This window comes from Neopelma chrysocephalum, unplaced genomic scaffold (assembly GCF_003984885.1).
Source record: "Neopelma chrysocephalum unplaced genomic scaffold, ASM398488v2 Primary Assembly neopelma1_26, whole genome shotgun sequence".
Taxonomy (NCBI): domain Eukaryota; kingdom Metazoa; phylum Chordata; class Aves; order Passeriformes; family Pipridae; genus Neopelma; species Neopelma chrysocephalum.
Genome location: NW_020897695.1, coordinates 12,890,611 through 12,912,337, shown reverse-complemented (window position 1 = coordinate 12,912,337; position 21,727 = coordinate 12,890,611). Strand labels below are relative to the sequence as shown.

General features: G+C 40.3%; 1 protein-coding gene across 10 annotated transcripts in view; it reads right to left on the bottom strand.

Annotated features, from left to right (window-relative positions):
• Positions 1–12,665, bottom strand: part of ULK4 (unc-51 like kinase 4) — a 229,890-nt gene extending 217,225 nt beyond the window's left edge. For 3 of the 10 annotated variants that reach the window (XR_003533023.1, XM_027675599.1, XM_027675604.1), the window contains exons 1-6: positions 12,346–12,663; positions 10,748–10,896; positions 8,358–8,457; positions 5,244–5,383; positions 3,754–3,913; positions 586–687 (exon numbers count right to left, since the gene is read on the bottom strand). Coding sequence is in view for 8 of the 10 variants with exons in the window: in XM_027675599.1 (XP_027531400.1) it covers positions 586–687; positions 3,754–3,913; positions 5,244–5,383; positions 8,358–8,457; positions 10,748–10,885 (640 nt within the window). In the remaining 2 variants the exon portion in view is untranslated. Of the gene's footprint in view, positions 1–585; positions 688–3,753; positions 3,914–5,243; positions 5,384–8,357; positions 8,458–10,747; positions 10,897–12,084; positions 12,242–12,345 lie in introns of those variants that run through there. The other 7 variants (XR_003533025.1, XM_027675597.1, XM_027675601.1 and 4 more) reach the window with 5 other exon arrangements.
• Between the last annotated feature and the right edge of the window lie 9,062 nt (positions 12,666–21,727).

Below are 21,727 nucleotides of genomic sequence, written 5' to 3'. Positions count from 1 at the left end.
CATGATAGCCCTGCATGAATCAGCAATGATATAATAGGAAGAGGTCTAGGCAGAAATCTCATATCTGTGTTACCATGTTGATCCAATAGATCAGCATACTGTTTAAGATTTAAGAAGGTTGCAGCATAATTCTCTTTTGCGTTGAAGCTTTCCTGTCAGCTGCACCAACTGGGCACTTTATCTGCAGAAAACCAAATTACTCTAGTTTTATAATAGTGAAACAGTTTTCTCTTTCAAAGCTTGAAATAATGCACCCAGAGTTCAATACTGAGGAGACTAAAAACATTCCACTGTCAGAATTCGAGGGCTGCTATAATTTTAAATCATAGTATTTAAACCATACATGTTGGTTAACCTTGTTGTATTTAGATCACAGTCAACAGGACAACTTAACAGTACAACTTTACTTGATTATTTGATAAAGATACTTTTTTTGTCTTTTAAGCACAGTTCAAGAAATCTTTAAAACCTGACTGAAGTTTTTCTATGCCTTAACTTCCCTAGAAAGTTAACAAGAATTTACTCTGGCATCATGACCTATGTTTCCATTATCACAGATAGTAAGTAGATACACAAACTTACAACCTGAGAACATTTCATAAAGTAAACATCCCAAGGACCACAGATCACTGGCTTTGCTGAAGTCATCTCCCTTTATTGCTTCTGGAGCTGTGTATAATGGAGAGCCTACAAAATACAGTATGTATAATGCACTTGGATTATTCATTCAGCATTTATCCTGTTCAACACTTTAAACTTTGTCTCCAGATTTCAGTGAGTTAGGGGTTATCTTCACTTAGTATAAGAAAACTGAAGTACCAAATGTAAGTAGTTTCAAAGGAACTTCTTTCCTAAACTGTAACTAGATTATGTAGGATTATAGATGCTATTTTGTTGTTCATTTCACTTCTATTAACCAAGCTGTCTTGTGCTACACTTTTCAAACGCAGTGATTAATGCAAAGAATGTTTTGATATGCTTTAAAAGCTTCCAGGACCAAGCAAATTGGGCAGAATGGTAAACCAACATCATTCTCATATAAGCAACAGAAATCATTATGTTACATCAGATTTGGGATTTTTTTTAAAGCCATCCAAAGACATAAACCTTCATGAACTCAGAAAGTTTTGTTACAAAAAACAAGGCAGGTAGCCAACTAGATCACTGCTCTAAATAGTTATAGCTATTTTCACACTGAAACACTTTGAAAACATCACAAATGATAATATCTTATTCACAAACCCCTTCTGTCTTGATACAGGAAAAAAAATATACAGTTCTTATTTCTACAGTTCTCAAAAAACTCTAAAAAAATTACACAAGCTCAGTAGAAGTGTCCATTCCATAGTCCTTTAAAAAGTTTATTTTGGATTCTTTTGTTCTTGGGTTTTATTTTTTTAAGTGACAAAAGGTCATTACCATACAGATCAAAACAGCTGTTCTAAAAAGCAACAGAAAAGAGATTAGATTTGTATTTCTTCCTGAATAAAGTTCTGGTCTTGGTCTTACTATTCCCAGTGTGGACTTTCAGAAGGAGATAGCAAAGTATTTAGAGAGCTTTCTCTGTTCTCATAAAATATAAAGAATTCCATTGTTTCCAATAACAGTAACTGATATGCCACATCACTATCTTGGAAATAGAGGTCTGTGAGATGCTCCAAGATAAGGACTAAGAAATTATTCAGAAGATTAAAAACAAGTTTCTGAATTTTTTCTTATTCAATGAAAAATAACATAGTATTTGCAGTCTATTGCATTTGCATGAATCTGCCTATTGAAACTGAAGCACATGAACTTCCTCATACTTTGAAATGAAATTATCATTCTTAAAGGTAGCCAAACAGTTGACCTCAAACTACAAATTACTTGTACCATTTGCATCAAAAAGGACAATGAAACTACAGCAGTGCACTCTCCAATGACAGAAGCAATAGTTCTGTGTTGTTCTTGTGCATATATTTAATACGAACTTAACAGAATTTAATCCCAGACCTTATAGAGAGCATCTGCAGCAAAGGCTTTTTAAAAGTCCACAAATAATTCCATAGCTCAAATTTTTCTGTGACAAAACAGGATTAATTCTAAATCATTTTTCTTTATCATACTTTCAATATCAGTTGTTTCTTCACTCTCTAATTACTGCTTTATAACTGGAGCACAAAAGATAGTAAATATGTGATTCTTTCTGCTAGTTCCTTTGAATCCTTTTTTATTTATTTTAATACACTGTCTTATATCAACTAAATACCAGAAATACAATTTCCTTAGTAAGGCAAGCCATTTCCAGTTTGAGCTTCCAAAGTTTTAGTGATTTTTGGTAGTTTTCATCAAATAGCAAATAATAATTTAGCCTCCCTAGCAAATCCAAACCAAGAATTAATATTTTCAATTAAGTAGTTACATTGAAACACTTCAGATCTCATTCACATACTCAGTTTGGTGTTTGTTATTTTTGTGTTTGGGAGGTTTTTTTAATCCTTGAAATTTTGCTCCCTCTTTTTTTTTCCTAAAAGAAAAAAATCAAGAACAGTTTATAAAATAACAAAAATATGTTCAAGACAAAAAGATTATATAATAAACTGTAATATAGTTATTTCACGTCAAGCTATAAAAAATGATCTAAAATTAATAATCTCCAAGTACGCTACGTTGGAAGTTTGTTCTAAAAGTGTGATACACTCTATAATCACCTACATATGAGCTTCAATCCAAAAGAAAACCTGGAGTCAGGAACTGTTAATATGTCATATATTTTATGACAGACTGAAGTATATTATTTTCCAGCTCTTAGTTAAACTGTATTTATGAAATAGAGAATTAGTACCATACACTTTTAAATAGTTTCTTTCTACTCACTCACACGTGTTGTTCCATCTGTAAGTTACGATCTCTCTGAATAATCTCACTTAAGAGCTAAATTTTGGGTTTGAGCTTACTTAAAAAATTCCCTGTATGCAGGATATGTTAAATCCGTTTACAGAAAATGTACTGAACATGCTTTCCCATTGCAAAGACACAGGGAAACACATTAATCTTTACAAAAGATAAGACTACAGATTTAATTATTCAGTTTTAGGGAGACGATCCTGCCCCTCTACTCAGCCCTAGTGAGGCCCGAGTGGAGTGTTGTGTCCAGTTCTGGTCTCCTCAGTGCAAGAGAGACATGGAGCTCCTGGTGTGAGTCCAGTGGAGGGCTACAAAGATGATTGGGGGACCAGAGCATCTCTCCTATGAGAAAAGGCTGAGGGAGCTGGGCCTGTTCAGCCACAGGAGAGATGACGGACTAAAGGGGGGGAGGCAAGAGGATGGAGCCAGGCTCTTCTCGGTGGTGCCAAGCAATAGGACAAGAGGCAATAGGTAGAAACTGATGCACAGGAAGTTCCACCTGAATATGAGGAAGAGTTTCTTTATGTGCAGGTGACAGAGCACTGGAACAGTCTGCCCAGAGAGGCTGGGAGTCTCCCTCACTGGACATATTCAAGAACCATCTGGATGCAATCCTCTGCCATATGCTCTAGGATGACACTGCTTGAGAAGGAAGGCTGGACCAGATGACCCATTCTGGTTCCTCTTCCAACCTTACCCATTCTGTGAGTCTGTGATTCTCCAGAAATTTAGAAAGCCCCCACCAAAATGCTAAACAACTATTTTATTTCAAGGTCTTCTCTCCAAACTACTTCAAACTAAGTTTTTTTCCAACTTTCATTTTGTCTCTTTGATAAAGATTAATTTTGGCTAGTAAAAATATTGTACCTCGAAATCTGTTTTTCAAGTATCCTTGTGGAGTACTTTCACTAACATCTTCACCTTCTTCATTTCCAACTAAAGCATAAAATTCTTCCATGTTTTCACCATCCACTTTAGCCAAGCAAAAACTACTGAATTTCAAAGTGCCAGACCCTTCCAGCAGAATCTAGAAGAATAAACAAAATCCAACATACTAGCACGATATACTAAAACTGATGATTGCTGAAATTTCCAACACAAAGTATAAAATAATTTATTTTAAAAAATCACAATCTGAAACCATTTAAGTACATAGAGATGATTAGTATAATCAAAAACACTGAAAAGCTTTTTTTTAAGTAATGCCAATACTGACTTTTTTCTTACAACCAAAAGTATCACAATAAAACCCTTAAGAGTTTCAACGTGCAGTTTTGTTTACTCATTATTAAATCTAAATAAACAATTATGTTACTAGAGAAAAGAAAGTAAAAGTAGAGTTAAACTGTATAAGAAAATAAAAATAGAGTGAAATCAAACATGGCTTCCTTTGAGGAGAAAAAGTGAATTTTTCTAATTTTATCTGGCAGAAAATTCCACAGATTTTGTCCAATGATGATGAGGGTGTTCTGTGGGCAGCCACTACTTATTCTTGTAATTAAAAACTTCATAATCCCAAAAACTTTGTTTGGAGAAATAGCCCATTCAATCAGAAGCAGGGAGTGGGGCATGGAAGCAACCTTAACTTTAGCACTCTACTTTCTTTTCAAAGGAGTACTTTACAGCAACATTCTTCTTTGGAAGACTAGAGAGTCATCTCCATTATGTTTTATTCATATTTTTTTAGTTCTTTTGGACCCACAAATGACAGGAACTGAGTAGAATTGTGGAATAATTCACAGAAGAAGGGCTACTTGATCACTAGTAGATCAAGATCAAAAACAATTACTGTTGTGCAAGAATTTTTGCTTATAGTCATATTCTGGTGCTACATGAATTAAACATGGACTTTGGCAAACCTCTGCATAAATTACACACACATACACAAAATGAGAAAGTACATAAAGATTTGTATTTTTATGCAAGAATAAGATGATAATTTACATGGCATCTGGAAACAATAGAGAAAGTTATTAACAAAGAAAGTTTAATTAACTTTAGTCTCCCATTAGCCTTTTCTATGACTGCAAAATACTTTGCAGCATGATAGAATAATAATGAATTTATTCTATGTCCAGTGACAGAGAACTAAAATCCTTCATTAAATTAAACCAGTACACCAAATCAAAAAGAATCTATCACATTGTATCAGATATACTATAGGGAAAGAATCAATTAGATCATAAAATATTTAGCTATAGACTTGTCTCTGATTGTCTTCACATATATTATAAAGCTCAACTGGCCTCCAGTCTGAGGTAAACCTCTTCCAAACAGTAGAACACAAATAATAAAACAAATGCTGATGGCACTCAAAGTAACATGCAGTGTTCCCCATAGATAATACTTTTCCTTACCTTTCCAGGCGTTAATTCACAAAAGATAATTCCAAGCCTATGAATATGGTATAAACCAGTAATCAATTCAACACCAAATTCTCTCACTACATCTTCAGGTAGATGTTCATCTTGAGCAATGACAGATTCTAGAGAACCACCTGAAACATGTTTACACATAGTCAGTAAGTGCCTATAAAGAAGATGTCATACAAGTAATTCCCAAGGACATTACATAAGCTTCTTCAAAAGATATCAATCAAAAGCCACTATCACTAGATATTTAAAATATTTCTTGATATTATCTACTAGTTATAAAATCTAATATGTACAGAAAAAATCTATTTTCAATACTGTGACAAAAATCTCAATTTTGAATGAAATTAAATTGAGTGCATGACTTCAAAATTACTTGAATTGATTTGTTTTACAAAGGAATCAGAAGTGGAAAAAAGAAATTCAGGAACTGTGTCACTTCACAATGTAATTTGTTTATATGTAAACCAAATGCATTTATTAAAATTCCTTAACCAGATTCCTGCTGCCTAAGTTAAAAGAATAAATAATACCAAGAGCAGGCTATCAACCTCTGTGAACAATTGCTAAAGATAATGGCAGACAATTTTCCACTGAATTCAGAGACAACAGAAATAGTAAAACTGTTACAGTTTGAGGTCCCAGGGTCAACAACATCCAACAGATATCTTATTTTGTTTCTTCTTCACATACAGTGTTTCTACACAGTGAGTTCTCTCGACTCATGTGCCTCAGTTCTTTCATTTTAATCCTTTCCCCTCTTTTTCTTTTCTTTTCCGTTTCTTTTTTTTCTTTTGTTTTAGAGAAAAGAATCAAAAAAATACCTAGGACTAAAATTTTTTTTTCCAGGTTTCTCACACAAATCCCAGCTGTCTGCCCTGTACGTCCCTGTAAGAATAAGCAGTAACTGCCCAAAAAAACTCGCATAGCTCTATGGATTTCTTATCCTAACATGACTTCTCTGTCCTTCCAAAATCACTACTGTCCTCCTCCATTAAGTTCTGACCAGCCCTTCCTTTGTTTTCTGATAAGATTACACTTACAAAACCTTCCAAATAACCCTCACACATATCCTCTATCATCTGTGTCCTTCACTGGTCTTCACAGTCCATGCTTTTCCCCACTGATTGTTCCTGTTTCTTTCAGTGTCCTTGCAAAAATCTTTCTTCTTCCCCATCATCTGCTTCCTCACATTCCATGGATTCTCAGGTATGTCATCAGACTCAGCCAATTTGAGTCATTCCCATCCTAACTGTTCAAAGGACTCGGATGACTTCTAACCTAATTTCCCATAAGCTCACTGCTCAGTCTTTCTCTTCCTTCCTGTCCCAGTTTTCTATTGTAAATTCCACAAAACATCTCCCCTAAAATCCCTTTTCTCAGCCTCATTTGTTTCTTTACTAATACTGCACCCAATCCGTTCCCCTGAGACCACAGTTTACAGTTTGCATTTCCTAAATTATCTATCAGTTTTCTGGGTTGTCTGTTATTTATATCTTATCCAAATCATGCAGATTAAAACAAAACAAAACACAAATTTAAGTTCCTGAATGAAACAGGGACTAGGAAACTTTTTCATAGAAATAGATACTAGATCTTTTATTCCAAATCACATTTTCCTGAACTTTTTTCCCTTTGATCAGTCATTTGTTTCAGAGAATACAAAGACTAACAGGTCCATCGTTACAGAATTCTTCAAATTATTCAACACTTCTGAATCTTAAAATTATTTTATTTCTAAGCCTTTTTAGGTTGATTAGTAAATCAGTCATTCCTTTAAAAACACACCCATATTACATAGCTATAGTAAAGAATTTTCAAACATGCTTAATAACTGTTTCTTATAATGTAATTTAGAGGACTCCATATAGAAAAATTCCATAATATGGCCAAATACACAAAGGAAAAAAAAAAAGTAGAACTGGCAACACAGAAGGATTCTGCATCTGATAACAGAAACTGACTTTGTCAGCTTGAGACAAAGGAGAGAGATCTTACATTTTTCAAAAGCAGCTTTCAATCTCAGCAAAATTAATAAGAAATCGATGTCATAGTTTATGTAAAAATAAGTTAGCTTCAAGACACTCTCCTTGCAGCAAACTGCAATATTGCAAGGCAAAACAGTTGATAATTGTTCAATAATAAAAGTCTACCTGTCTAATAACTTAAATACGTGTCCCCAAGTTGGACTAAGCAAAGAGATCAAGGCCTCCTTATGGGTCATTAACTTCACTTTTAATTATTGATCGAATGACCTGACTTTTTTTCCCAGAACTTGTAGGTTCTCTTCTTCAGGATTTTTTCAAACAGAATTCTGGATAGATAAAAAGGCTGTGTGTAATGAGGACTTTTACTATTAAACAAACTCCAGATACCAAAATCTTAACATGCATCACTTGCCTATTGGCTTTCTTTTCTCTCCATGTGGAGTAAAGAACTATTGGGAGTTTAAAATATGCAGTCATTAGAATTAGAGAAAGCTTTAAAAGATTTCTTTAATAGATTGATAAGAACCTATCAAAACTCAGTGAATCACTTAATGCAGTTTTGGGTTCTCAGAGCTCCCCAATTAACATTTTAACATGGAAGTCAAAATACCTGCACAGAATAAGAACAAAATTTAAATAATTTACTTTAGCTGCTAAATTGCCCTTTGATTAAAAATTAACTTGAACAACATTTTCATTTATACATTATAGCTTAATTTGCTCCTTGCTGTCTTTTAAAAGAGAATGCCAAAGCTGCCAGTACTTAGAAAACTTTTCAAGTTATTACTTAACTATCCTCCAACTATCCATAATTTGTTTTTATGTTCCCCTGATTAGCCATATCTCTTCAGTTCTTAAAAACCAGCATTATGCCACATCAACTAACATTTAACAGACACATACAGTGACGGAGAGGAGAAATTATTTCAGTTGATTTCCAAAAATGTTTCCAAGAGCAAAACCATTTTTATATATAAACAGGGTTCTCAAGCTAATAATCAGATAATCATGCTTTTTTTCAAAGATTTAAGCTTTTGTTGTAAAGAAACTGCCAGATGAAATCTCTTACAAATACTCATTTATAAATTTTTACCTTTTGAGCTTATCTTACCTGTGCATAGTTCCACTACAAGCCAGAGATGGTTGCTTGTTTCATACCATTCATGAAATGTCACTATATTCTTGTGTCTGATTTCATGAGTCAGACGAACCTAGAACAAAGTTTTTAACATACTTAACTGGAAGGGGGGATAAATATATATATGTTTATATGGACTTATGGCAGGGCAGCAAGAAACAATACACCTTTACCCTAGATGAAATACTTGTTCTCTTGCCTTTTCCAGTGCACTAATATTATTCTTCAAATATTTTAGTTTTACATGTATGTTGAGAAAGAAAAAATAACTTTCCTCACAGATCCTGCCCAACTCACCTGTTTATAGAAAAAAAAATTAGGAACTTACCCAACCCAAAATTATAAATATTATTTAACCTTCCCGCATCACTAAAACAATAACAAATTGGAAATCAGAAACTGGAGTCAAACTTGCACTCCTGGGTGTTTTTTTTCAAGAAGAATATAAATGAGAGACAATACAGCAAGAGAAAGAAAAAAGAAAATTTTCCATCATTCTTAATCTTATCAGGCAAGGACAATCATTCCAGAGTCCCTGGAGATCTATATTTCTATTATACCATTCATGGCCTAATCTCTACAGAAGCCTGTTTTTTTTGCTTGAGTGGTATGTAAGGTACCCTTGATGGTTTTGTAAGACTAATACGCTTCTAGGAACAAAAAGTTCCCAAGAAATGATCACTAAAACAATGAGAGGGAATATAAAACTGTACTGGGTCTGAATGGTAAGGTTTTGGTAAAGGGGGGGCTACAGGGCTGGCTTCTGTGTGAAGCTGCCATTACTCTCCCTATGTCTGACAAATCCAATACCAGCTGGCTCCAAGACAGACCCACCACTGGTTGAGGCCAAGCTCATCAGCGATGGCCATAGTGCTTCTGTGATAACACCTAGAAAGGGGGGAAAACACTGCTGCAGAACAGCAGCAGAGAGGGGAGTGAGAATGAGACAGAAATAACACTACAGACACCAAGGTCAGTGGAAAAGGAGGTGGAGGAGGTGCTCCAGGAGCTGGAGTAGGGTTTCCCCTGCAGCCCATGGTGAAGACCATGGTGAGGCAGGTGTCCCCCTGCAGCCTGTGGAGGTCCATAGGGGAACAGAGATCTGCCTGTAGCCTGTGGAGGACCCCACACCAGAGCAGGTGAATGCCTGAGGAAGGCTGTGACCCCGTGAGAAGCCTATGCTGGAGAAGGCTCCTGGCAGGACATGCAGACCCATGGAAAAAGGTGCCCACGCTGTAGCAGATGATTTGCTGGCAGGACTTGTGACCCTGCAGGGACCCACACTAGAACAGCCTGTTCCTGAGGGCCTGTATGCCATAGAAGGGACCCATATTGGAGCAGTTCATGAAGAACTGCAGCCTGTGGGAAGGATTAACACTGAAGAGGGTTGCGGGGGACTGTCTCCCATGGGAGGGACCCCATGCTGGAGCAGGGGAAGAGCATTAGGAGGAAGGAGCAACAAAGACAGCATGTGATGAACTGACTGTAACCTCCATTCCTCATCTCCCTGTGTCACTGGTAGGGGAGGAGGGAGAGAAAATTAAGAGTAAAGTCGAGCCCAGGAAGAAGGGAGAGGTGGGGGGAAGTTGTTTTAAGATTTGGTTTTATTTCTCATTATCCTCCTCTGGCAACAAATTCGATTAATGTCCCAAAACTGAGTCTGTTTTCCCTGTGAGGGTAACTGGTGAGTGATCTCTCTCTACACTTCCCTCAACCCATAAGCCTTTCATTATTTTTCTCTCCCCTGTCCAGTTGAGTAAGTGAGTAGTAGAGTGGCTTTTGTGGGAACCTGGCATCCAGCCAAGGTTAACCCCCTACAGAAATAAAACCTATCTACTGGAAAAATAAAATATTTGAACTGTGTAACTGTATCAGTTACAGTTTCTTTTCCAGAAAGTATCATATGTTTAAAACTGTGCCAATGTTTTACAGACCAGGATTGAATTATCTTAAATGGTGTTCTTTCATCAAAAATAATTTCTTCTTGCTAAGTAAGAAATTGATTATTTACTGGAAGGTACTACTGCCACTGGATTTGCACAACTAATAGCAAAGTAAAGCAAACCACTAAATGCAAGTAGCTATTGTTACAAGTTCTCTGACACATCACAAAAACAGTAAGACTGTAAATATGGGCTTAAGCTTGTGATCTAGAAAACAATAAAATCAGATTAAGAAATAAATACATTAAAATAAGACTCTATTTAAAGTATAAGAATTTAAAATCTTAAGAAGCTGATCTAAATGATGACAAACTCCATCTAAAGAAGCACATGGTATTTTTCTTTTACAATACCTGTGCTACAAGGTTTTGGTAGGCTGTATCTTTTCCCAGATTTAGCAGGAAAAACCCCATTACTTACCCAGTTTGTTATTTCAGCTCTTTTGCATTTATCAGTGCAAAGAATGGCAACAAAATTAATTGTTCCCTTTCTTCTTCCTTTATAAACAACTGTCTTATTTCCTCTTCCAATCTCCTCATACAGAATGAAGTTCTCCATACTTTAGGATGCTCTACAGGCAAGAGAGCGAAAACATGCTATTAGTCTCATAAACAAATAAACCTTTAAAGAAAGGAGGAGAAGGGGGAAGCATTCAAATTTAATAGTCATTGATGTACAGTATCTCCCTCCCAATGCTCAAAAATAGGGATTATATATTTCCAGAAAGATCAGAGAAGAGATCAGTGCCTGCCTCTCCACTTCCTCTCATAAGGAAGCTGAGGACCATGATGACCAAAGCCCCTTCCTTGCTCTTCTTCTTTCCATAAATACTTCAAACCTGACATGTGCACCTTGTCACAAGACTGAACAGCACATATACATTAGATGGACGGAAGATATCTTCATTGTTGGTCATATGAAAGGCATTATCATCCACTCAGGCAACAAACCACACTAATGCATGACAGGCTCAAGGACAAGTACAGAAATATCCGGTTATCCGACAAAAGCAAGACCAATGACACATTGGTCATGGTGTAACGGTGTAAGACCCTTCCGGAAGATTTATTACAAGGAGATCAGGGCTTATTTCACTTAGGAAGACTTTCCTGCCTGGAAGAGGCATCTTTCCCAGAGACAGTTTTAGATGTTTTCTCCTCTCCCTGGTATGAGAAAAAGATAAGTCTTTGTAGACATCTTTGAAGGTCCCCAAAGTGGGGAGCGGGGGCAGGGATGATGAAAGCCGTGAGACGAACAGGGGGCGTGTCTTTCCCCAGGCCTGGTGTTTGAAACGCCGTAAAGGTTAAAGTTCTTTAAGTCTAGTGTTATCGACTTTGGAAATAAATTTTCCTACAATCCTGCCTGGCATTTGGGGGTACCTGTGCATAATCTTTCTTCACATATGGGAAAGGGAAGCTTTCCTTGCCATCTCATGACTGGCAATACTTGCAAATAAGGTCTCCTTTAGCTGCTCTGCAAGAGGTAACAGGGAAGAGAGAAGCATCTGCTCTTGCATCCCTGAATCGCAAGAGTAATGGCTATGCCATAATTTCAGTACACAAACCAATGGAGCATGGAATGATAAGATCATAGAATGGCTTGAGTTGGAAGGGACCTTAAAGATTATCTAGTTCCAACCCCTCCCGATGGGCAGGGACACCTCTCACTAGACCAGATTGCTCAGAACCCCATCCAGCCTGGCCTTGAACACTGCCAGGGACGGGGCATCCACAACTTCTCTAACACGTATGACATACTTTAGAGAGCTGGAATTCGTTCACCGGTTTTGGCATAAAGTACAATGAGATCAAAGAAAGTGACACAAGGAGTCCTTCAGCCGGGGGACACCAGCTCCGCCCGGTTCTATCCCACCCTCGGGCCGACGCACGGCGAGAGGAGGGAGAGGACGGTGAGGGGCGGGGCCGTTGGGCGCGCGCCTCCCCCCTAGGTAACGGCGGCGATCCGCGCGCGGGAAAGCGGGAAAGAAGGAAAGCGGGAAAGGGGAGCGACAGCCGTACCTGTGCGGCGAGGGATGGACTCGGCGGGAAAGGGAGGGAGCGACCGCCGTACTTATGTGACGCGGGATGGATCCGGCGGTAGCATCATCGCCACGCCGCCGCCATCAACCGAACCGGCGGAGCCCCGCCCCCGTAACGGCGTCTCCCATGCCCCGGTGACCGTGTCCCGGCGGGACGCCCGTCCCTGCGCGCCACGAAATAAATCCAGCGGGCGGGGCACCGGTACAGCAGGCAGGGTGACTCCGGGAACTCCGGGGATTTGTTTCCCTTTATTCTAGCAGGAACGCGCCGATGGGTCCCACCGGGGCCCGTCCCCGCTCTCCCCGCGCGCCTGTCTGATGGTCGCTACCCCACGACCGTATCCAGGAGACGGGGCCGGACGCCGGAAGCAGAGCGGAGCCGCCATTGGGCCAGGAGACGCCTACGTCAGGGCGGGACCACCGGGCCGAGCCCGGGGGGGAGCTCCCGGATGTTGGGGTGAGGGGCTCCGGGGGCTGGTGTATCCCTCGGGAATGCTCCGCCCGCTGCTTCCACCCTGGGTCGCTGGGGCTCCTCTATTAAACCTCCATAGTCAGATCAGCAGGTAGCGTCGTCAGCCCTGCTGTGGCGCTCTGTAAGTGCCTAATTGAGGGACACAAATGTCAAAATTTAGCCTTTGAAACAAGCATCTTCTGTTTTTAGCAGTCAAGTGGGTTTTTACTTTATTTTCCATCTCAGAGTGGTCTGGTTTTCTATTGTTTCCTTGGTTGGTTGTCTGCTTTTAGTTTTGTAAGACCCTTGAAAAAGTCAGGTGTCCTTTTCTCATGGGCAACATCAGTAAATGTAGTGACAGGACAAGGGGGAAAGGCTTCAAACTGAAAAAAAAGAAGTAGATTTAGATTAGATATTAGGAGGAAATTCTTCACTGTGAGGGTGGTGAGGCACTGGAACAGGTTGATCAGAGAAGCTGTGGGTGCCCCATCCCTGGGAGTGCTCAAGGCTGTGATGGATGGGACTTGGAGCAACCTGGTCTAGTGGCAGGTATCCCTGCCCTTGGCTGGGTGGTTGCAACTAAATGATCTTTAAGGCTCCTTCCCAACCCCAACCATTCTATAATTCTAACAGATCATTTAACAACATTTGGTCTGTCCTAGAGCAAGCTGTAAAGTATTCTGTTTGGCCCGTTGTCCCACCTTTATTTTGACCTCCTAACAGGTTTGAACCCATTGCCCCTTTAAACCAAATTTGATAAAAGAAGTACTATACTTACAGGAAGGAGTCAATGTTTCATTTAGGCTGTATGATAACAGATGGTCAGGTTTTTTACTCCCACTGTCAGAAAGATTTCATTATGAATTTAAACCCCTCTAATACTGAAAAAGGGGGGGGGGGGAACCAAACTCTCTCTCTAATACTGAAAAAGGGGAAAAAAATCCAAAACCAAACCCTCCCTGTCGATGAAAATGGAAAATTGAGCTGGCAGTGTGCACCCACAGCCCATAAAGCCAACAGTATCCTGGGCTGCATCAAAAGTAGCATGGCCAGGAGGGCATCTCTGCATCTCTGCTCTTATCTTGTGAGACCCCACCTGGAGTACTGCATACCATTCTGGTGTCCCCAACATAAGAAGGTCATGGAACTGTTGGTGCAAGTCCAGAGGGGGGCCATGAAGTTGACAAGAGGACTAGAGCACCTCCCCTATGACAACAGGCTGAAAAAGTTGGGGCTCTATCCCATTTTGCAGCATAAGTTTTCAGTAATTGCAGAGTTGACCTGTAATTATCAATGAAGCTACAGCTTTGAAGCTGCACAAACAAAGTAATCTTTCTATTTCTTTACATGAGTAGTTGACTAGATATAAATAAACTGAATGCGTAAGTAGACATCACTTAGTTTCTTTTAATATGTTCAAGAAAAGTATGCTTTGAAGAGGGATTTATTTAGGTTTTAGAAAAATGTGTGTTTTATCTTTAGCTCTGATAAGGGTGACTAATATAAAGAAGAAGGAATAGAATATTAGCTCAGTTGCACACGAGTCCTGGCAATAGTTCAATGCCAGATCTTAGAAAAGTCAGTTTCATTGTCCCTGTCCAAGAAGACAAACTAAGCCACAATAACTATCAAGGCACTGTTTTTGCTTCCATATTTCTAGTGGTTTATCCTGTGAGAGCTTTGTGTTAAATTAGTCCAGGTTAGGGGTTGGTTTTATGCAAATCCGGTAAATATCCCATTTTGGGGGAGTAAGATTGTATGAACTTTAATAACAATAAAGTCTGTTGAAATCTTCATGTAATAGTGGCAATAGCATTACAGAGAGAGACACACACAAACAAATGTTTAGTAACAATCGAACAAGACATTTATAGCTTTTCAAATTAAATATCTCCATAATAAAAAAATATTTAGTATAATTAAGGGCACGCACAGGGAGACATGTTAACTTATACCCCTTTTTTTTCCCACCCCTCTCAGTTAGGAACTATGGCACTTCTTTTTTGTTGATACACATTTCATTACATGTCTCTATGTTTCTTACCATCTGGATGCACAATTTCAATATACTCCAGATGGGGAATTGTCCCTTTGATTTGGTGTATGCATGGGGAATTCTCTCTTCAAACATGTCAGTTGCTTCAGGTACAAGAGTTATCTTGCAGAAATAATCTAAATACAAATCAGGGCTGTATTTATAAGACTCTTTTCTTCCTGTTTCAGTCTGGTACTCCTTTATTCTGTTACCGAACACGACTTCAAACATTGTACTCAACTGCAGTGAACTTTTCTGTGGGAATATTTTCAACATTCAAGAATGGAATGCAAAATATTCTCACTGCTGTTTGTACCATTTCAATACTCCTAGCAATCCGTACAGCAAATTTGGCCTTGCTATTTGCCTGGCTATTATACGGGACAGTCAGATGTAATCAAATTCTTGTTCTCAAATAAATGCATGATCTAATTTAAGGTAAACTGAGATCTCGTGATTGCAATCACATAGTTCAGGCATGCTTAAACACTTCACTGCTCTACCCTCAATGGATACTACGTAAGCCTCTGACATTTTGCCTGGTTCCTAAAAGTCTGACCAGTAGCCTATAATTTTAAGGTGTGTTTCCATGTTTTGTAAGATCCGTTCTTCAGTCTGCTCTAATGCCTGTTGAAAATGCTATAGAGTTCTATTTTGCCACATGTCCTGGTTTTTCTCTCAGATATCACGATTACTCATGCTCTGTCCCATCTTGTTAGTACATGGTGTTTGTTTCTATTCCAGACTGACCCCATTCTCAGGAGAATTTCTATTCTCAGCATCCTGAGTATGATGATTCAGTAGCTCGAATATAATATTTTTATGTTCCATTTGCTTTGACAGTTCAGTCATTCCTGGGAAGTACATAGGACCACTTCTCTGGTCTTTGACCTTTTTGACAGAATGGTGGACATCTTTATCTTGTGCATTTTATTCTCATATTTTTTTCCAACATCCTCTTGAAACTAGCACATACTTTTATTGTTTGAGTGGAACTTTGTTTTTCTTTAGTTTTGCACTTCTGTGGTAACATTAGGGTTCTCATGTTATGATTTAATCACCTTGGTTTTCTGGTAAAAGACTGCTGTATTCACTGGTCCTTCTCAAATTCATTAAATAAATTCAAATGTTACCATTTCATTTTCATATGTTGCTGATATTTGGGAATAGCAATGACTTTTAAAATTCTTCAGTAGCTTCTGGGATTTCTGTTTGAAAATTTTTTTCTCAAATAGTTGACCTTTACCCTATGGAAACATTATTGCAAAACAGTGCTTGCCAATGTGTTTGTTTCACTGGTGAGGCAAAAAACTACTAGTGGTTTCTTTTACAACAACAGGGCTCCAAATCTCACCTCACTGGATCGGCTTGTAAGGTCACCAATACTGCATGTATACCATGTTTGTGTTGCCTCTTCCTCTATTATGGTCTCAATGCTTTACACATGTAAACCTTAGGGTTGAAAAGAGATGTGGTAAGATACTCTGTGTTTTTTAATACTCTCTTGAGTTAATACCTTTAAAGGTTAGCATATTACAAGCTACTTTTACCTTCCCAAAATCATTGAGTTTCTCTGGGAAGTCTGCAACTGCTCCGTATGTGATACTGCAATCAAAACCAACTTCCTTTTTGTATGTTTGTTTGTATTATCTGCATGAGATGGGGTTAATTGTAGTGGATTACCACACTTTCTGCCAGGAATTCCTCATATCACATTCCTGAGTATCATCAGCTCTGATACTGATTTGTGAGCCTGGATGGCAGACCTGATACTCATCAGCTACAAGGTTCACTACTAACGGCATTCTCAACACTCAAGCCTACCTGCTGGCTTCCAAAATATAATGACTAAATGACTATTTTTATTTATGCAGGAGGGCTGAATAAGCCTTGTCAGTATCCAACTTTCTTCAGGGACTATTGTGCCGCTTATGTAATTTTGAGATTATGTAAAATTATTTATTTTTATGTATATTTCAATGTTCAAGCTATTGCTTATTCTAATGGAATAGATAGTGTGTAAAGCAGGTGCTGTACTGGTTGAGTTATTTTGTCTGTTCTAGAAATAACATGTCAGGAGAAATCCCATTTTTTTCAAATATATCCATCAGCTTGGACTCAAGATTTATGGTTTTTTATCACATGTACAGACTCACTGTTTCAGCAGCAAGCATTGGCTTTTATGTTGCATATTGTGAAGATTCAGCCTGTATACTCAGGATATCTTTTGCATCCTGGTTAGAATTCACAATGTCTTGAAGCTATTATCATAATTCCACAGTGTAATTTTCATTTGGCTTTGCTTGATTACATGTTTTTTTTCCTTTTCTTGCTAAATGCAATGCCTGGCACATTTATCATTATCCCAGTATCTTGCATTTAATTTCCTCTTTGTTTGTGTACTTGAGTTCACTTCTAATGCTAATCTGAGCTTTACAAACTATTTATTCCAACTTGCATTTCTTAAATGTCAAATATGTGCAAAACCCCATCTTCTGAGTCACTGTTTGCTCTCTTTATGTTTTTCTTTTCAAACTGTAAGCTCTGGAATAATCCTTCTTTTGCCATATTTATTATTTATGATCCACTATGTAGGAAATTTTTAAAGAGTTTTCTCCTTAAGATCTTTTTATCTTGATTTTATTTGTCTCCTCAGCTTATGTATATGCTTTCTATACTTTTGCTTGTCCATAAACTTTACTTTTATTTAGCCTCTCATCTTCCTTGTGTTTTTTCTCAAATCACATGTGTCTGCTCTCCTTAGGTCATGGTCGCAATAACACTTCAAACCAATTCCATAAACTGGTATTGCTCCTGAGAGATGCAGCCCCTTTACAGGAAAGAAATTTCCAGCAGAGATGCAGCTGAAGAATGGGAAGGCATTGGTGCTGGCTGATGCTTACTGAAGGAAGCACAGATCTCTGAACAAGAAAAGCTTTTCTGCTGATTCAATTCTTCCAGCAAAGGCAGCATCCCATAACTTCTTGTAAAACAAAACAAATAAAGAAACAAACAAACCACCCCAAAACAACCAAACCCCCAAAACATAAACCCAGAAAAAAATCAATGAAAACTACTCACATTTTTAATTTTCAAGTGCTCAGTCAGTCAACTTGCAAGAATCTGTGTGTTTTGATATTCAAGTAAAAGCAATGACAGCTTTATAAATAACACCATTTAAATGAGAAAAGATGTTGTACAGGCAGCATTATGTAGACACTTCATCGATCCTTTTAAAGGACTTGCAGCATTACTTAGTCCGTGCTTATATGAAGGTGTGAGAAATAAGGCCAGTAACATCAGGTACCAGCAGGGGGAACAAAAAGAGGAAGCAACACTTCCTCTTTTTGGACTTTCTTCTTAAGTCCACGACACAGCTATTCGGAAACACAGTCATGGGGTATGTTTTAGTGATTTTTCTTTTCCTCAGAACTTTTCTTAATGCCTGTAGGAATTAGTTTGTTCCCTGAGATTAAAATTGTCTATCCCCACAATCATAGCTGCAATTGGGATCTTCAGCTGGCAAAATAAACAGAGGTTTCTGAAACTGTTTTCAAATGCTTTTAAAGCAATATTGTATTCTTTGATTGCTTTACAGGGACTATAAAGAAGGTTCTAGGGACAGCAAGTAAGGAATATGCAAGAAAAATAACAGCATGCTCACTGAAAAGTACATTTGAAAAGTCCTGAATTTTAGCAGGGCAGAAATAAAAGGTTTCTTCTAGGGATGTAGTCAGGGAAGCAAAACTGAGAATGAATATGATAATATCATGTGATAATCAAGAAGAGAGAGGAAATGGAGAAGATAATGAAAATGGAAAGAGAGCAGAGAAATCTAGGAAAGTTTTTGAAAGTATCTGGTTATTGCCTCGATTCCTACCTTCAGAATTCCTATGTGGAGGAATTGAGCTGGTGGTAAGAATGCAATGGAGTATGCTTACATTCACTATAGCACCACACAACAAAAAAATTCATCAGGAGGATTTGAAGCAGCAGAAACAAACAACAGCTACCACTTCGTACAACCAATGCACAGACACACACCTTCCATGCAAGGGGCTGACACTCCCATAGCTCCAATTTCTCTCTTCTACATATTGTGTTTGTGTATGAATAGTCCGTGTGATTACCATTTCTCCCACTGTGAAGGACTTCTGCTCACTCTGTCAAGACTCTCTTCAGTCTCAGCACTACATCTCAAATTCTTGTTTCTTACAGATGTGACAGGTCAATTGGTTCTTCTTAATAAGAACTCTATAATCATGCAGACTTGTTTCTCTCTATTGTTTGTGTGGATATTCACTTTTATACTTCTTGGTTTTCCCTCTGCCTGCAGATAATTTCCTCCTTCTCTTTTTTTCAGCATTTGATTTTCTTCCTGGACTGGATTCCAAGGTGTCTCTGCTCTGTGTCTTCCTCTGTTTCTGTGGAACTGAAAACTCTCTTTTTTTTTTTTAATCCCTTACCAGCCTATCTTTGCTTTTCCCCCCCGCTTCTCATTTACAGTATGTAAACACAGAGCAAACTCCTGTTCCTCAAAACTACTTCTCCTTCACTATACAGACCATTACTCCTCACTGCTGTCTTGAGCTTATGTTACATATTATAACAAACTCTCAGATGCTGCTTCGAGGCTCTATCCATTGTTTACAGCCTTAGAGTCTTATTTCCTCTCTTGTGCAACCCCTGTCACTCAGACCTGACTCCACAGTTAGCTGTTCCAGGATTAATCAGAAAACTAACCTTTTTTAAAGCCTCTGGATTTAGCTTGCTCACAGCCTAACCCCAGGGTCACACAACCAGGCACAAGGGAAGCAATGGGAGGACTCAGGTGGGTGAGTACTGAGGGTGAGGAGTGGAAGGCACCAACCTTTTTAATGATAGCAAGGTGTTAGAGTTCCTAGCAGTAACATGAATCCTCCTAGGGAAGATTTAGATGAGACTACCGAGATGATGTAAGAGTGCAATGTTACCAAAGGGATGGTCCTGTTCCTCCGTCTAACGGTTTCAATTCATCCTTTGTGCTCACTCCTGATACTTCTGTGATCTCATGGTGAATCAGTTCAGTTCATTAATTGTGCAGAAAATCGACAATTAAAAAATACAGTTAGTTCTATGTGAGGTTAGTACACTGAATCACTCACTGAGGAACCCTAAGCAGCACAGCCAGCCCCTGGGAAAAACAGGAGTGCCTGGCTCCTCCATCAGAGAAGGGGGGAGAGCAGCCCACTCCTTTTGGCAACAGCACGAAGGTTTTAAGTTGACTCACATGCCCCATCTAACTTAGTCACTAGCAGGGGATTTGCTCTAAAGACACGCCTGCTCGGCAGGCGGCTGCCTGCGAATCCTCTGTTGTCCTTGCAACATTTCTCCTCTCTTTTCTGCCACCCAAAAGCATGCATCTCCATATGGGATTCTCTTTGTTTGCATCTGTGAAGGGTTGGATCGTTTCTTTTTGTGGGTTACTCAGGGTCAAACCCTGAATCCATTTACACTCGCTGGAGGTTATTCCACACTTCCAAAATCCTGTCACCAGCAGCACGACTGCAACATTTTTTTTGTCTTACCAGCTGTAACCTTGAACACAACTCTGTTCTTCCCTTGCCGTTAGACAAAACCAATCAAACCCTCCTCCAACAAATAGTTTTGAGAGCTGCAGATAGGAGTTGTGATTTCTTCTGTGCTTGTCTTTTTTTTTATTTATCACAGAATCCCAGAATTGTTAGGGTTGGAAGGGACGTCTGGAGGTCATCCAGTCCAACCCCCTTGCCAAGGCAGGGTCACCTCGAGCAGGTGACACAGGAACGCGTCCAGGTGGGTTTGGAATGTCTCCAGAGGGAGACCCCACAACCTCCCTGGGCAGCCTGTTCCAGTGCTCTGCCACCCTCAACGTAAAGTTTTTCTTCATGTTGAAGGGAAGCTTCTTGTGATTTAGTTTATGGCCATTGCTCCTCGTCCTGTTGCGAAGCACCACTGAAAAGAGTGGAAAAGAAGTTGGACTGAAGCTTTTCTCTGTAGGTGGGACAATAATAATAAATCTTTTCCTTGGGGGATTTTCTGGCGTTTAATACATCGTGCATTCATTCTCGCCCCCTCCGCCTTCCCAACGGGACCGGGTCGCTTGGCGTGCCCCAGAAGCGGGGGGAGCAGTCCCAGGTAGCGCCGACCGCGGCCCCCTCGGGCGGGTCCGCACAGCGACAAACCTCTCCGGCAGCGCAGATCCCCCTTCCCCGCGCCTCGCCCAGCCCGTCCCGCAACAGGGGGCCGGTTGCCCGGCGACGCTCGGCCCCTCCTCCGCGGCAGGGCTGGGCCATGAGGTAATGGCCTCCGGGGGGCGGGAAAGGGAACACTGCGATTACCGAGCCAGCGGCCGCCGAGGTGGCCGCCGGCGGCATTCTCTCCCTCCCGCCCCTTCCTGCTGCCCCGCCGGCGGCGGGCGGCGCCGCAGCCCCCGAGGTGTCCGCGCCGCCCCGCCTCCGGAGGAGGCTGCGCGGCCCGAGCAGCCCCGCGCCCGGCAAAGGCGGAGGAGAGCGGCCGCAGCCGCCGCACGTGCGCTGCCTCCCGGCGGGAGGGCTCCGCGGCGGTCCCCGGGCCCCGCTGGAGAGCGGGGAGCTGGAGCGGCGGCGGCCCGGCCGGAGAGCCCCGGGAGGAGGGCACATGAGGCGCCGGCAGGAAGAGGGAGAAGCAGCAGCAGCCGCCAGCCAGCCACTGCAGCCCCTGCGCTCTGCCCGCTGCGCACGCCGCGGTCTCTCAGCGGCGTGGGCCGGGGGCGAGCCGTGAGGGGGGAAGCAGCTCGGAGGTGGCCGCCGCCGGCAGCGCGGCTCCCCCGGCCCGCGGGGGCGCCGCCGCCCGCGCCCCGCCGCCCGGGGGGCCCGG